Source organism: Oryza sativa, chromosome 7 (assembly GCF_034140825.1).
Source record: "Oryza sativa Japonica Group chromosome 7, ASM3414082v1".
In the NCBI taxonomy this organism is placed as follows: Eukaryota; Viridiplantae; Streptophyta; class Magnoliopsida; order Poales; family Poaceae; genus Oryza; species Oryza sativa.
The window spans coordinates 4,004,603-4,021,226 of NC_089041.1; the positions used below are offsets into that span (position 1 = coordinate 4,004,603).

The following is a 16,624-nucleotide window of genomic DNA, read 5'->3' on the forward strand; positions in this document are numbered from 1 at the left end:
CGCGGGCACGGCTATTCGAATAGTTTTACTCTGGCCAGAGGTGTACCACTGTACCCACAAGACACAGCCTCAACATCATGTCTACCATGCGTCGCGATACTGGAAAGTACTCGAATAGAGGCTGTGACAATACCCTCTGCATAACACAACTCACCACAGTGCACCATTCCTGGATCATAATCACCCCCTCAAAAACCAGAGGCATGGACTCCCCAGCGACCCCCGTGGGCTTATCTCCGCCACTTCTCAGTCTGGTGCTCCGCAATGAATCATGCTATACAAAAGGTAAAGCCGTTGCCCACGTTGGCTTGTGGTTGGCACGATTAATGTTTCACAATAGTAGCTCGCGAACCGGTCCTTAATTGTCATGAGCACGACTCTCAAAACCATGTGCTCACAACCCACCATTATCAAGTTTTAGTTGGCAAGTAATTAATTAACCAATCACGATTGACCATCGTGAGCTACCATTAAATATAACCATAAGTGATAATGAAACATTAGTTATCCCAATTGTGTGCTAATGTTTCTAAGCATGGCAAAGCAATCATATCTAATATCTAGCTGAACCAATATATATAGCTCAACTAGTCAAGTTATAATAACCCAAGGTATCAAGGAATAAAGTAATCAATGCAAACAGGCCATAACAAAGGAATAGGTTCACACCACCCAGTGACATTCGAAAATAAATGCACAGTTGAAATAAATAGAGAATTTAAATATAGGATCAACATGCTCAAAGGATTATGTTTAGGATCTGTGTGACTTGCCTTGCAATAATCGGTCTTCAATTAATCTTCTTGAATACTTCCGGCGCACTCGCGAACCTTCGCAACGACGGAAACGACAAGCTATCACGCAAAACGAGGAAAAAGACTAATAAAAACCAAATAAACAGTACATATAAAGTAAACAAACATGTAGATCATATTTTTAGATGAATTATGAGACTTGAACGGCCTCATTCTGACTTCAAATGAATTTATTATGAATTTTACAAGATTAAATCTATTTAAAGCCCATTTAAAAAGAATTAAATAAATTTAATTCAATTTATGGACAATTTTAATATGTAGATCTTTATTTTATACAACTTTTGCAACTTGAACCACATTAAACTGAGTTCAAATGAATTAGTTATGAATTTTTAAAGATTAAATCGGATTAAAACCTTTATATTGATTTTAATTGAATTATGACGCAATAATGAATTATTTTTGAAAAGGAAAAGGAGGATTATTGCGTCAGCGGCTAGGGTTTGCGGTGGACCGGGTGCACGGCGACGGCTCACGGAAACGAACGGCCGAGATCAACCCTATCCAAAACGGACGGCTGAGATCGATCGGTCCACGACCGACTCACGGCGAACGGCTCCGATGACGTCAGCGATGACGGCAGCGATGACGTCAGCACCGGCGGCGACTTGGGCAGCTCGGACGCGCATGCTCGCCGGCGAACGACGGCGCGGCGACGCGAACGGAAGGCACCAACGGGTAGAGCGCGGCGCCGCGAACTCACCGGTGACCAAAACAACGGCGGAAGGGCAACGGACGGCACCGGCGGCGACTCGGGCTACGCGGAGGCGGCGCTAGACGCGACGGCAGGCTAAGGCAAAGGTGGCGGCGGATAGAGGAGAGCTCGGGGATCCTTTTATAGGTGCAAGAAGGCGGCGGCGAAGGCCCACGGCGACCGGCGACGAGAAGGAAAGATCGGGTTCGGGAGAGAGAGAAGAATCCGATTCGATCTCGAATCCATCGAGTTTCCAAACCGAATTAGGCGATGAATCCAAAAGAGAAAAGGAAGAGGAGATCGAGAAGATCATTTCCCCTCAAAAGATTCGGCCGGAGAAGGAAAGACGCGGCCGAATTTGGAAGGAGAAGGCGGCGGCGGCGCGCTAGGGTTTGCGGGCGGCGGCGGCCGAAGGAGGACGACGAACCTGACAAGCGGGGCCCACCTGTCAGCGGCTGAGAGAGAGAGGAGAGCGGCGGCTCGGCGGACTGGGCCGACTGGGCCGAGAGAAAGAGAGAGAGAAGGGTTTTGGGCCGGCTTTCGGCCCAAAGCCAAAAGAAGACTTTTAAAAACCTTTTTCAATTTAAATTATTTATGAAATGCAATTCCATTTATTAAAAATACTTCCTTAGCTCAAATAAATCCCAGAAAAATCTAGGAATTATAGAATTAAGCAAAGTATTTAACAAAATTTTATCTAGCCCAATTTTATGTTGAGATTTAGCAAATTAAAATTAGATCTTCTCTTCTAGGCTTTTAAAATAATTTCTAATAATTCCTTTTAAACAACAATTTATAATTTAAGGATTTTTAAACAAGAAAAGCACTTAACAAATATAATTAGATCATTAATGATCAAATAATTACTGAACTGTTCTTTGTATTATTTAAGAATTGAGCTCTGAAAAATCCGAGAAAATTTCAGAGAGTATAATTAACCATGGAGAATTTAACAAAAATTAAATCCATCCATGCTTTATATTTAGGAAATTTTATTTCCCACATTTTACTTCACTTGTAAATTAAAGAACATTTAACATAAATTCTATTATTAATTTATTAAATAATTTATAAACCCTGAAACAAAAATCAGGATGTGACAGAATAAGCCACTAGTTATCCAACATACCTTTTGCTTGTGAATCGTAAATTTATTAATTAGCCATCCATTACAATGTACTTACTTTTACATTGTTGACTGAGACTGCAGTTTTTATCAAAACAATTCAAAATAGTAATCATGTCGTTGCACTTGTGACGTTTCTCCTTCTGCGTATATACATATAGAACATAGTGCATGAACCAAATATGCCAACCGGTAAAAATCTATGAATTGGGAGGTAGCATTTGGCTGGAGTTGGCCAGCCAGACCAATCTAACTATATGCAAGATACTACTCACCAACAACCTAATTAACCAACTATAAGCACATTTTTTTTTGGCATAATATGTTGTGCTTTGACTAGAAAGAATATGCAACATTACTATATATGAGTCAGTACAGAGATTTTCGTTATTAAGATTCTGGGATATCAAAGGTCATATTTTAGTCCCACTTGCTAACTGAAATTTGTACCTTCTCTGAACTAAATATTTATATTTCAGTTAGTTAACCAAGAACTAATTGTAGAAATTGTAAGGTAACCATCTATTTTAACTGTTCAAAATCAGATTATTACAAGCACTCTATGAATGCCATTAATTTGCTTATTACTACATTCCTAGAAAGAAAACAAGATGAACCAGCTGCCACAAAAACATCTCCATCCATAAGATCAAATTCGTTTGAATCAATCTCACACCAGCAAATTAACCTGTCACCATCAGGAATTTGTCCATCAAACCATTGGTTTCAATTGGAAATTTATTTCATTATTATAAAGTGAACACTTTGATATATTAGGGTACGCTGAAAAGTGTCCAGGTTTTGAAGTTCATTCTTTTCGGATATTTAATTTAAAAATAAATTAATTATTGTGCTTGAACGAGGAGAGAACAATATGAGACCAATGGAAATGGATTCCATATACAACAAGGAGATCCATCCACAAAGAAACTTGAAATCTTTGCAGTAATCATCAGGAATTACCCAAACGTACCGGACAAATGCAAAGCACTTGAATATATTATTCAACAAATGATATATCATCATACAATGAATATAATAATAATCGAAATTTAAAATACATGAAGAAATAAATGACATGTCACACAGTATATATCAATGGCATTATAAACAATAATCAAACTGCTCAATTAATCCACGCAGAAATTAAACTAATTAATCAAGCATACAACATTGCAAACGCAGCCGACACGATCACCATCGCAACGGACGCCGCCTTGCCGACGCTCTCGCCGGCGGAGCTCGCGCCGGTGGTCGGCGTCGTCTTCGACCCGGTCCCTGCAGCCGGCGGCGCATTCGGCGCCGCCGCGCCCCCCGGCGCCGGAGACGGAATCGGAGCACCGACTTCTGCAAAACACAACACAACGTAGTCGTCCGTCGACGGTCAGTCACCCACTCTACGGCCCACGGCGGCGGAGGCTCGCCAGAGAAATGGAAGAAGATAGTAATACTCCTTCAGTTATAAAAGACGTTTTGACTTTGATCAAAATTAAATTATTTTAAATTTAGCTAAGTTTATAGACAAATATAATAACATTTATAATACTCTCTCAATCCTATAATATAACGCATGGTTAAACTTGACACAGTCTTCAAAACTAATCTTTGATTTAAAATTCCTCATATATTATAAAGGTTTATTGCAACAAATTTATAACCATCTTAAAGTAAATTTAATTGTCAATCCAATGATATAATTTAAACAATAAATTTTAATTTTTATTATAATAATTATTGGTCAAACGTTTTTAAATTTGAATATTGTAATGTGTGCACGTCTTATATTATGGGATAGAGGGAGTACTAAATTAGTTTCATCAAATCAATAATTAAATATATTTTCACAATAAATTTGTCTTAGATTGAAAATGTTACTATGTTTTTTTACAAATTTAAAGCAGTTTGAATTTGACCAAACTCCGGCAACCATCTTAGAGAGAGAGAGAGAGACTCACTGCTGCACTCGCTGGGAGGCGGGGTCTTGACGCCGCAGGCGGCGGGGAGCTCGAGGGCGCGGGTGGTGTTGACGGTGACGCCGAGCGAGGAGGCGCCGCCGCCGAGCACCGCGCACAGGCACTCCGGCCTCGACTTCACCACGCTCGACAGCGCCGCGCAGCACGACGCCGTCGGCCTCGACGCGTTCCCCTGCATGTAGTCCAGGCACGGCGCCAGGCTCACCATCTCCGACGTGCACCCGCTCTGCGCCGCCGCCCCCGCCACCAGCGCGCCGGCGACGACGACCACGGCGGCGAACATCACCGCGACGCCATTATTGCGCGCCATTGCTAGCTTAGCTGTAGAGTGTGTTCTAGCTAAGCAAGCTAGATATATACTTAATTAGCTGGCTAATGATGTAATTAAGATCGGATTATAGCTTGATGGTGTGTGAGATTGTGTGTTTAAGTTGGGGTGTTTATATAGTGTGAAGTGATGGAATCTTAGGCATGTCGTTGGTGACCAACTCTTCCTAATGACAGCTCTAACTAATTATTGGACAGGTGATGATGATGACTAATGACATTGCTACATGATCAATGTTTTTGCATGGTGAGATGTACAGAGACTACCATACGAATTTTGATGAATTTGTTTGGGTGTATTGGCATTAGTTTGTTGATTAACTGTTGGCAATTGGACATATATTTATGAAATTTTCAGTGAGATGCATGCACTTTCGGTAGGCAAGATGCTTCCTCTTCGTGTTGGAATATTAGGTGCTCCAAATACCGATTAATTCGCATTCCTAACAACAAAAACAACATCGGAATTCACTAATATTCCAACAAGAACAGTGATATGCGTCCTTCTTCCAAGAGGGACAGCTAGCAGGCATGTCCTAGGAATAAATATACATGTTAAACCTTCAACTTTTGAAGTTGTAAGTTACTAGTCATCTGAATACTCTTGTTTAGTGTCAATCTAGAGTTCTGGAGAGCCAAAACTTACTCCAACTTTAGTGTTTTTTTTTTAAAAAAAAGATGAACTTTGGTACTCTTACTTATTAACATTTAATTTGGTTTCTTCCTTAATTTGTATCGATTCACCTAGATATGTTTCTGTAGTTATCTAGATTACAATTTTCTTAATTTTATATTTGTATGATTCACCAAACTACAAATTATGTTCTAAGTTATTCACCTATAAATGTTTCTGTAGTTATCTAGATTAGAATTTTCTTAATTTTACAATTGTATGATTCACTAAACAATTGTTTGTTTCACCAAGGAAAATACTTAAACATGTTGTTCGATAAGTATACATATGGAAAAAAAACAGTCACTAAAATTGATAAAAAAGAAAAAAAAAATAGTCACTTGATGATGACAGGTTTTCTTCACTATTCTTCACTGTCTATAATTGTCACAACATGCTAGTCTGCTAATGCTGATTCTGGAAACAACAAGAGAGAAAAGGGTAAGGCTGTGCCCAAATTGGAGCAAAACCAGACCAAAACACCCCCTAAATTTCTGCATATGCATCAAATTCTTTCCATAAATAGAGGACTGCAGTAAAATGGCATACATGTTCATTAGCACTATGGCCAGACAACTGTGTGGCCAGGAAGAACACATCCCTGCACTTTCCCGGCACAGCATTCCTTCAATTCCGGCACGAGTGGCTGCAGCATACAACGATCTCATCCTCCATCAACATCCTCACAAACCATTCTCACCTGATGCCCCAAAAGCATTTTTACTCTTTTTTTTTTCTGAGAGACATACATCAATCAGTTCTTGATTTGACCGGCATTGTATTGTTCGTCGTCGAGGAGGAGGGAGGGAAGGAGGGAGGGACCATCGATCGGCAGCTGACAATGGCTGCAAGAAAGTCGCAGACCGGCGTCCCACGGGCTCCAGTGGTGGCGGTGATTGTGGTGGTGATGACAATGCTTGCTTCCCGTGCCGCATCGCAGAACAATGGCTGCTCCAGCGTGATGATGACGCTCTCCCCGTGCCTGGATTACATCTCCGGCAAATCGCCGATCCCCGAGTTCACCTGCTGCACCACGCTCGCTGGCGTCGTCCAGTCCGACCCCCGGTGCCTCTGCATGGTCCTGGATGGCAGCGCGGCGTCCTTCGGCATCTCCATCAACCACACGAGGGCGCTGGAGCTCCCTGGTGTCTGCAAGGTCCAGGCACCACCAATCAGCCAATGCACAGGTAATAAATGCTATCTCGCAATCAAATGCAGATGATGATCAGTTCATGTCGATCTTAAGCTCAGAAGATTAACCAGAATGTGTGGATGATTTGTTTCAGCCGTCCCAACTCCACCTCCAGCACCAGATACACCTACATTAGCTGATGAGCCAGCAGAGACAAACGAGGATGAACCAAGTCCACCACCTGCAGGTAAAGTCACGAATAGATCGAAATTTTTTTTAGGGTAAATAATAGATCGAAATTTAGTTACAAGTACTCTGCTAATTGCTAGATGATTGTGAAATTTAGTTACAAGTACCTGACTGGGCTGATCCAATTCGATGCAGGAAGTGCAGGATCTAACAAAACCTCAAGCGCCACAAACTCAAAGAAAGCAGCGAGTTTAATGGCCAGTGTGCTCATCCCTACTTGTGCCTTGTTCTATGTCTTCTAGTTATTGCACAAGGTCATTTTCATGGCTATTGTCGCCTGCTTACCTTGCAGCAGCTAGATCTTATGTGACCTTGTATTAGATCAGTCATTAGTATGCCTCTTATTTCTTCATTTTAATATATTTTGAATAGTATGCCTTCTGATGAGTATCATCATATATGTTGGTTAACCAGATTTTGTTCCCAGCTTTTACATTGCCGCAATTAAGACATAGAAAGGGAATCTGGGGGGCTTCCTGACTCGCACGGCCCGCGCCCTTCCCCTTATATGTTTCTTTCTCTCTTTTTTTTCTTGATTTTTCTCCTATTGTCACGCCCCTTCTCCTCTGCACATTTTAATTTATTTACGTGTTCTTTTCGATTTTTTAAAGTTAGATTTAGAAACTTTTGATTTAAGATTTAAATTTTAAAGTCAAATTTTGAAGACATTCAACTCAGATTTGAAAACTTTCAATTCGAGATTTGAAAACTTTCAACTCAGATTCGAAAACTTTCAAGTCCAGATTTGAAAGTTTTGAAAACTTTCAACTTGAGATTTGAAAATTTTCAACTCAGATTCAAAAACTTTCAACTCGAGATTCGAAAACTTTCAGGTCCAGATTTGAAAATTTTGAAAACTTTCAACTTGAGATTTGAAAATTTTCAACTCAAGATTTGGAAACTTTCAACTCGATTCAAAAACTTTCAAGTCCAGATTTGAAAATTTTGAAACTTTCAACTTGAGATTTGAAAACTTTCAACTCGAGATTTGAAAACTTTCATGTCCAAATTTGAAAATTTTAAAGTTAAGATTTAAAAATTACTAGTAAACTAATCACTAGTAAAAATAGGAAACTAATCTAAACTAATTACGATTTTTTCTCCTATCCGTACGGAAGGAAAAAAAAACAGCGAAAAAAAAGAAACGGCGGCTAAAAAAGAAAGAAAAAAAGAGAGAAGCGCAGCTCGTGCGTGCATGGGCCTTAGTGGGCCAGCGTGCGCGCCGCCAACGCGTACGCGCGAATTAGCCTTTCCGGGAATCTGTAGGTAAGCCAACCCAAAATGGCAGAATATTTTCCCTAAAAAAAGGGCAGAATATTAGTCTGCAGAAAATGTACTAAAATAGCAGACCAGAAGACATAGAACTAGAAGAAGCATATTCAATCACATTCTTTAAGAACATTATACTTGTGTTTTTGAGGGGAAACAGTTTTACATGGACAAGATTTATAACCATTATGCAACCAGTTTTACATCGAGCCCAGATATAATTACACATAAAGCACTTGCAACAAAACAAGATACCACATCATCTTCAAAAAAATAGTAAATCAACAAAACAGAATGAACATCATGCAGTCACAAATATCATCAGGAATTCAGTAAAACACTACCAGGCACGTCAAACTTAGATGTATGATTTTAGAAAACAATAGCCTTGCAATAAAATGAAAATGAGATGATGTACATCCAAGACTAGTTCACTCAACTCAACATGTCATATATAGGTTACTATTTTTCTTGGATATGCTTTAATAACATGCGAGCATGAGTTTTACTATATTATGCAAATCTAAACATTTATAAAACAAAGTTGAATAGCTACTCTCCTTAAAGGCGATTTCCTTCATTCAAAGCAATTGACCACTGATATATCTTGTACCTCAAAATGATGGAGATTGTCATCACCATGAACACATTAACATTTTTTCCTTAACTCAAGGAAGAGATAGTTTGCTCCTGAGCTAGCTAATTCCTAACTGAATTATTTCATTGCTAATCTTTACCGAATGGAGACCAGCAGGTCTGATTACAACAAGGACAACTGAGGAGAAAAACATAAGAACAGAGATGCCTTCTTGCAACTCCAGAGTACTGCCAGTCAGCTTAGCTAAGTTCAATGGGAAGCTTCTTAGATTTGAAGATATCCTGTAATGACATCTCTCATTATCTTGCCATTAGGATCCACTTGCTCGCACTTCTCTTCACTATAACCAGTATCATGGTGATCTGGAAGTTGTACATCTGGAAGCAGTTCGTCTTCACAGTCTATGATTATATTGTGAAGCAAACAGCAGACAAGAATTATGCTCGGCAACTTGTTCTTATCAGGCCTCCACATGACTTTGTTTAAGATCCTCCAGGAGCCCTTCAGCCGTGACAGTGCTCTTGGTCCAAGCGTTCTTGCAGCCTTCTGCCTAGCATTAAAGCTGGCCATTGGAGCAGACAGACTCTCCCCTTCATAGGGAGTCATAAGCCATGGGAGTAAAGGATAACAATTGTTACCAACAATGTACTCCCTGATTTCTCCATTCTCTGCTGAAACCATGACAGGGCCATCCAAGCGAGTCCCAGCATCGCAGTGCTTGAAAAACCCAGAGCACTTCAGCAACCGCGAAAACATCATGCTGCCAGGCCAACCAGTGACAATATCAATAAACCTCATCTCATCATCAACAATCCCCTGCAGGAACATGCTGTAATTCTTCGCCGGGTCGCACCAATCCTCAGACGACTCGACAGCAGGAAGCGTCATGATAATGTGGGTCGCATCGATGGCGCCGCAACAATTCGGCAGACCGGACTCGGCCTCGAACCTCGCCTTGATCTGCTCCATCCTCTCCTGCCCGGGCCACACCAGATGATGCCGAGCCCGCTCTTCCATCGACTCGATGAACCTCCAAGTCACCTGCGAGACGGTGGACTGCCCGACACCAAAAGCCGCCCCCACCGACACCTGCGAATCGCCCGACGCCAGCCTCCTCATGGCAATCGCCACCTGCTTCTCCACACTGAGCAGCCTCCCCTCGATGTTGATCAGCCCTGACGGCGGCCTAGAGATCAAATCCTCCCTCACAATCGAGCAGATGTAGTCGAACGTCCTCCTCGACGTCCTGAAGAAATACCTGAACGCCTCCCCCTCATCTGACGGCGCGCTCAGACCTAGATTGGAATTGCAAGATTGGAATATCACGCCGAAACAATCAATCAACCTAAAGAATCGTCGACCGCACCAAATCTTGGGAAGGAACAAGCGATACCTAGCTCGGAGTGCTTGTGGAGGAAGGTGTACCACCACTCGGTGTCGAGGCCGCGGAGCTCGGGGGGGAGGGGAGGGGCGCCGCCGCCATACTTGACGATCTTGAGCTTGCCGGAGTCCTTGGACTTGCGCTTCCCTTTCTTGGACTTCTTCACCGGCGCCATCCTCCGGCGGCCGCGGCCGCGGCTGCTGCTGCTGCTGCTGATCTCCTCCACTTTCTTCTCCCTTCCCTCCCCTCTTCCTCCTCTTTTTCTCCCCCTCTTGCTAGGGTTCTTCTTTTTGGTTTTCTTCTCCATCTCTCCTATATATGGAGGATTTTTAATACTTGCTAGTGTAAATCCATTTTTTTAAGTAATTTTTTTGGGGCAAATGGAATCTTTGATTTCATCTCAGTAAAAAAGGAATTCAGTCTAATAACTTTCTGGGCACTGTCATGTATATAGATAAGAATATATCCAGATACATACCTGAAAATTATTACTCCTATATTTGTGGATTGAAGTAATAGTGTTGCATTTCAACAAAACAAAAATAAAATTTTCTTTCCATCTCGATAAAAAATGAAAGAGATTTCTTAGGTTTTCGCATTTGCTAGATCGGAATCCAAAATCTAAATTTTCTCAAAAATTTCATAAAACAAATTAAGGATAAAGTTCAAATGCATAGCTAGAAATTGCTAGAATGTTTTATGATGGAGTAAGTAAGTACATATCAACAAAACCAAATGAATGTTTACTTCCATCTGGTTAAAAAGAATGAAAGAGTTAGTTTTTTGTGTTTGCTATGTTGGAACCCTAAATTTCTCCTACATTTCAATATAACAAATGAAATTTTATTTTCATCTCAATAGAAAAGAGAGATCCTATATGTTTTTAGTTTTTCATACCCGCCAGACCCGAATCCTAAACTTAAATTATCTATTAGATTTCAACAAAACAAGATAAAAGAAAAGAAGTGAAAAGAAGTCCTTTTGTTGATTTTAGTTTAGTTTTTCAAGCGCTGAATCAGAATCCTAAATCTATTTTTTTCTAGTTCATTTCAACAAAACAAATATATATTACTTCCATCTCAGTAAGAAAGAAAGACACCTTACATGTTCTTAGTTTTATGTATTCGCTGAATCAAAAATCCTAAATCTTCTAATACTTTTCAACAAAACAAATAATATCTAACTTTCATCTTGATAAAAAAGAAAAAGATCTTACCTGTTCTTAGTTTCTTCACCTTTGCACACGACTAGCTCTTCTATCGATTTTGTATGGTGAGATCTATCATAGACCTTATCGTTTACCTTGGTTTTGTTTACTCGTGTGTGGCGCCGTCCATAGCATGTATATATAGGATGACCTATCATAAACCCTAATTATCCTTGCCCCCACTATCGACACCGTTGATTAACTACCTGTTATGAAATTAACGTTCCCGATCTATCTTTAAAGATATATGTTTAAAGTAGGCCGGCCCAAAACAATAAGCCCGGCCTATCTGTGTACCCTGACTATAAATTTAATTTTGCATGTGGTGTATGAAGTTTCATATTCCATTTCTTTACAGAATGATAAAATTAAGACCACTCCAAAACAATTAATAAACTCATTCTTGAATGAAATTAGTAAACTTTTACATGTAACTCAAACTGTGTGACTTGTATACCCCAAATTTTACGACTAAAAGATATTACTAACACACTTTCTTTTGCGGCCCATACTAAGAAACAATACGCAGTAGAGACTAGGAAGCAATCTATCGATAGATAAAAATGATCTAACAATATATATAGAATAGAAACTTTTACAATTGGCTAATTCATATTATTGTTGTTAAAAGATTGTTTCATACATTAGCACTAATTAATTCTAATAGGAATTAGGAAAGAACAATCAAATTAACATGCTCTTACAACAAAATTAATACTGGAAACTAAATGCAACGAAATGACAAGGGCTCCTTTTGAGACGCATGAACTTCGACTAATTTTCACACGAAATGGCTCAGTTCCTCTAAAATTTTCATAATATTGCTTCATGCCAAAGAAGTTCTTTAAGTTTTAGTATAGGTTTCTCTGTTTTTTTTTTACTACCTCTATCCCAAAATAATTGTATTTTTAGGATTTGAATTTGTCCCAAAATAATTGTTACAATAGAGTACTAAAGATCTCATTAATCACTTTTCATTTAAATTTCTTCCTATTTTATCCTCAACTACCATTTCACTCTTACCTATACACCATTTAATAAGAGACATTATAGTCTTTCTACTCAAACCTTAATATATGCTAAACAAATTAGAATTACAATTTATATTGGACGAATGTAGTATTTGAGAAAATTCAATTGGTATCAAAACAGGGGCATTTAACCTTTTGCCACTTTTAAGACGCGGCAATTAAGAATTTGCGACTTACCGTCTATAACATGTGTGTCCAGTGACAAATTCTTATTTACCACTTATAAGAGTAGCAAATAGTTTGCAAATTTGTAAATTTCAGTCTCCACCTATGGTCTCTGGGCTGTATCCATTGAAATTGAATGGATTCCATTCATGTTAGTGTTACTACTTCTAAAAAAATCCTCTAGCTTACCATAATCACACGTTAAAAAAATAAAAAGGAAAAGAAAAAGAAAAGAGGAAAAAAAAGAAAACTGTAGCGCAATCTCTCCCCCTCGCGTCTCGCGTCCCGGCGGCGGCGGCGGCGGCGGCGTGCCTCCTCCCGGCGACCTCGAGCCTTCCGCTCATCCATCTCTGCAGAGGACACCACCAGGGTCCCATGGAAGCAGCGGCGGCGGCGGAGGCGGAGGCGGGAACAGGCGGAGGCGGCGGAAGGGACGGGACGGCGACGAAGAAGAAGGCGGCGGCGTGCGACGTGGCGGCGCTGCGCAAGTGCCTCGAGGAGAACAAGGGCGACCGCTCCAAGTGCCAGGACCACATCGACGCCTTCCGCTCCTCCTGCTCCACCAACCCCCCGCCGCCTCGCAGGTCCTAGAGCTTTCGCCCAATCAGCCAAAGCAACTCTGTGTCTTTCTTTTTTTCTTTTTTGCTTTTACTATCCTCGATCCGAATAAATGGTTGTTTCCAGTAGCTGTTTCGATCAAACAAGCAGAGTAAAAACAATTGGCATATGAACAAATGGTTGCTCAGCTGCACTGCAGTCTGCAGGATCAATGTTTGTTCTTGGTTTTGTCTGGAAATGTATTGGATGATTAAGAGCATAATTAGCTTCATCCTCTCTATTATTGTTGTTGTTGCTGTTTTCTTAACTTGCTGTGCTGATGAGATTTCTCGATGCCCGCATGCTTCAATGTCTGCTTTGAATTGGCAGTAAAAAAAAACATGTTATGGTGTCAAATTTGGTGGTACAAAAGTTTTTAGTTGTGCAGATCCCTGCGCTGCAGCTTTGCTCCAATTTCCAACTAGTTGAAGATTACAACATATAAATATTGCATTTGTGCTCACCATTTTAGCTGGCAAGATTGGGAAATGGGTACAAGGATGTAGGCTAAGTACTCCATTTCTCACTGTTCTGAATTTTTGGTGAGATGCATGGAGACAACCTGCAGACCGTGGGGTAATGCTGCATATGTGTGGTGATGAAACATGAACATTTTTGCAGCAGGAAAGACTGCTCAAATATTGCTCATGATCACCAGTTCTGAACTTCTGATTATACAGCAAAAATAGGGCTCTCCAAACCCTGCTAGTTTTTTTTTCTCACCCATACAACACATGCATCCATTCAAACCAAAAGAATTTAGGTAGAAGAATGATAATCTCACTCATAACTCATAAGCAGGTAGTGGCCAAAATTTAGGCTGAAAAAAAAAAGAAAAGATCCAATCAATTCTTCAGTTTAAATGACACATCCGATGCTTCATCGATCCTTTTATCGAAATGCACTTCGTGGTAGCGGCATTGGCTGCTGCAGAAGGCTTTCTCATCTCTGAAAGGCAAATAATGGTGAATCAGTAAACTATACTATTTATCACGACGCGATAAACACACAGTGCAAAAGCTGTGTGCAGTTTGATAGTAACAGTATGCCTTTGTCGTAATGGAGTACATGACAATATTATCATTCAATCAAATATGTACTATATGTTGATCAGTTGGTCGAAAATCGGGTATTGTTTTACGAAAATTCAGAAGAAAACAACTGATTGGTGGCCTAATGCATCCAATGACTCAATAATTAGCAGAGAATATTGGAGGCAACATCTAATGATCCATCTCATTCTCATCCTGAACTCTCATCCTGAACTTAAGGAGAAGGAAACGTCACATTCATAGAAAAAAAATTTCAGGGCCGGCAACTAATGACTGACAAAGATTGGAGACCCCAGATCTACAGTCCTATCAATGTTTGAGTTAGGGACCACAAAAAAATGAGCCAGAATTCAATCAAATTTCTGCAACCTGAGATCAATTGATGTCACTCATTGGCTCACAATGACAGCAATGCTGCATCAAATTGTTTACCAAGCTGTGGCTAAACTATATTTACATTAGCTTTCATCCAAATGAAAAGAAAAAAAAAGAAATCTTATTGGAGTGGATGACAATAGACCATATGAGCACCACCACAATTGCAGCCAAAGACGTCGCTTTGCACTAAGTAGGTTGACAATAAAGTATGACCATGATCTTATCTAGTATACTTAAAAAGCATTTCCATTATCTCTTAACAGGAGTTACATATGGAAGTAATTTTTAAAAGGCACCCAAAAATAAACTTCATAAAAACCGCAACAAACAATGCACTCAATGCTGACCAAACCGACAGAATTTCATCAAACTACTTCTCCAAATCTTTTCAAATATCAAATATCAGCAAAAATATCAAGTGAATCAATCATACTCAGTTACTTACAACGATGAAATTTCGATGTTCAGAGCATCAAAATTCAGAGTTTCTTTTTTTTTTCTTTTTGGATTTTACCTGTGCTGCATGAAGAGGCGGCAAGCGTCGCCGCCGGCGGCGGAGCTCTCGACGACGAGGTCATCGAATATGTGGGTCATCTTGGGGTTGGGTCCCCGGGCGATGACGCAGGTGTAGTCCTCGGCGAGCTCCGCCTCGCCCTGCGCCGTCCTCGCCGCCGCCGACGACAGCGGCGACCGCTGCACCGGCGAGAGCAGCGCCAGCTGCGCGTCCCGGTTCTTCACGCCGAACTCGATCGGCGAGCTCGGCGGCGGCGGCATCTCGCCGCCGCCGCCGCCGGCGAGCACCCTCTCCTGAGGCAGCTGCACCCGGAGCCGCATCATCCCGAGCAGCACCCTGCCGGTCCTCCCGTAGCACCGCCGCTCGCCCTCGCCGTCGACGAGAACTCCGGCGAGCCCGGTCACCTGACCGCCGCCGCTCAGCGGGTTCCTTGGGCTCGCGCAGGGATGGTTCTTGGCCTGGTCGTCGACGGAGAAGATGCTCCTCGGAGAGAAGCCCTGCAGCGACGACGACGACGACGACGACGACCTCGGCGAGAGGAGCCCCCCGCCGCCATTGGCGAGCTCGCTGCTCAGAGGTGAGGGAGCTTGCAGATCACACCTCTTCTTCAGCATTTGAGCTCGAGATAATTAATCCAGCAAGTTTTAATCTAACCTTACTGCGATCTTAAATTATTAATCCAAATCTACTGCGGATTAATCTGTTGTTCTTGGGATGGTGCCAATGAGCAAAAGAGATTCAGAAACGATTAGAAAAAGGAAAAAAAAAGATCAGATCAAACAAATGTTCAGAAAAAAAAAACCAAACTGAACCACCAAAAGATTTGAGCAACCAAACAAGATTGACAAAGATCAAGTCTCTGCCATCAAACAAGTAGAAGAAAAGATGTTCTTCCTCTCGAGGAAATAAAAAGAAGAAATCAAAATTTCAAGAAAAGAGAGGTATTATTGATTGATTAGTGAGAACAGCAAGAACAAGGCTGCGGATATGATATTGCTGTCTGCTCACTCTCTGCTGCTGCTGCTGCTGCTGTGGAGAGTGATGAGGCTATGGAGGATAGGAGAGGGAGCAGTGAGCTAGCAGAAGGAGATTATGCTGCTCGCTCCCCGAGGGAGGCCAGAATCCAAGGGGAGGCTTATTTAAAAGTGTAGTTCATCAAAATTTGGCCATCTTGTTTTGTTTATTTGCATCCATGCCCAAAAGGCCACAAGAAAGTTCATTGGTGATGGTCACTCCCTTGCTGGAAAGGACTGCTAGTAGTATTTAAAATTTGCCTCTAAAATATAGGAGCTTTGTTAATTTTTTTCTAGGTACTGGTTAAATAGCCATCACAGTTGAAAATACTTTTTTTTTTAGCAGAGAGCACAACGGCAAAGTTTTCTTTGTAAAAAAAAAGAAATGTAAATATTTTTGCAGGCTTTTTATGAAAAAAGGACTTTA

General features: G+C 41.0%; 4 protein-coding genes across 5 annotated transcripts; 1 reads left to right on the forward strand and 3 right to left on the reverse strand.

Moving 5' to 3' along the window:
• Window positions 1-3,597: 3,597 nt before the first annotated feature.
• On the reverse strand, window positions 3,598-5,021 carry LOC4342528 (non-specific lipid transfer protein GPI-anchored 5). The gene is made up of 2 exons (XM_015790743.3): window positions 4,594-5,021; window positions 3,598-3,985 (listed from the first exon to the last, which is right to left on the reverse strand). The coding sequence occupies exons 1-2, from the start codon at window positions 4,919-4,921 to the stop codon at window positions 3,798-3,800; spliced, it is 516 nt and encodes a 171-aa protein (XP_015646229.1). The 5' UTR covers window positions 4,922-5,021; the 3' UTR covers window positions 3,598-3,797.
• Window positions 5,022-5,857: 836 nt separating this feature from the next.
• LOC4342529 (non-specific lipid transfer protein GPI-anchored 5) lies at window positions 5,858-7,405 on the forward strand. Of its 2 annotated transcripts, none has more exons than XM_015790388.3 (3): window positions 5,858-6,798; window positions 6,898-6,990; window positions 7,128-7,405. In XM_015790388.3, the coding sequence occupies exons 1-3, from the start codon at window positions 6,315-6,317 to the stop codon at window positions 7,232-7,234; spliced, it is 684 nt and encodes a 227-aa protein (XP_015645874.2). In that variant the 5' UTR covers window positions 5,858-6,314; the 3' UTR covers window positions 7,235-7,405. The 2 variants fall into 2 exon arrangements, with proteins under 2 accessions (XP_015645874.2, XP_066168366.1); XM_066312269.1 differs by having other exon boundaries at window positions 7,137-7,405.
• A 1,405-nt stretch (window positions 7,406-8,810) lies between these two features.
• LOC4342530 (protein ANTAGONIST OF LIKE HETEROCHROMATIN PROTEIN 1) lies at window positions 8,811-10,562 on the reverse strand. The gene is made up of 2 exons (XM_015789277.3): window positions 10,253-10,562; window positions 8,811-10,154 (listed from the first exon to the last, which is right to left on the reverse strand). Exons 1-2 carry the CDS (start codon window positions 10,545-10,547, stop codon window positions 9,124-9,126), a joined length of 1,326 nt encoding a protein of 441 aa, XP_015644763.1. The 5' UTR covers window positions 10,548-10,562; the 3' UTR covers window positions 8,811-9,123.
• A 3,290-nt stretch (window positions 10,563-13,852) lies between these two features.
• LOC4342532 (FCS-Like Zinc finger 8) lies at window positions 13,853-16,292 on the reverse strand. The gene is made up of 2 exons (XM_015789676.3): window positions 15,185-16,292; window positions 13,853-14,188 (listed from the first exon to the last, which is right to left on the reverse strand). The coding sequence occupies exons 1-2, from the start codon at window positions 15,796-15,798 to the stop codon at window positions 14,086-14,088; spliced, it is 717 nt and encodes a 238-aa protein (XP_015645162.1). The 5' UTR covers window positions 15,799-16,292; the 3' UTR covers window positions 13,853-14,085.
• Between the last annotated feature and the right edge of the window lie 332 nt (window positions 16,293-16,624).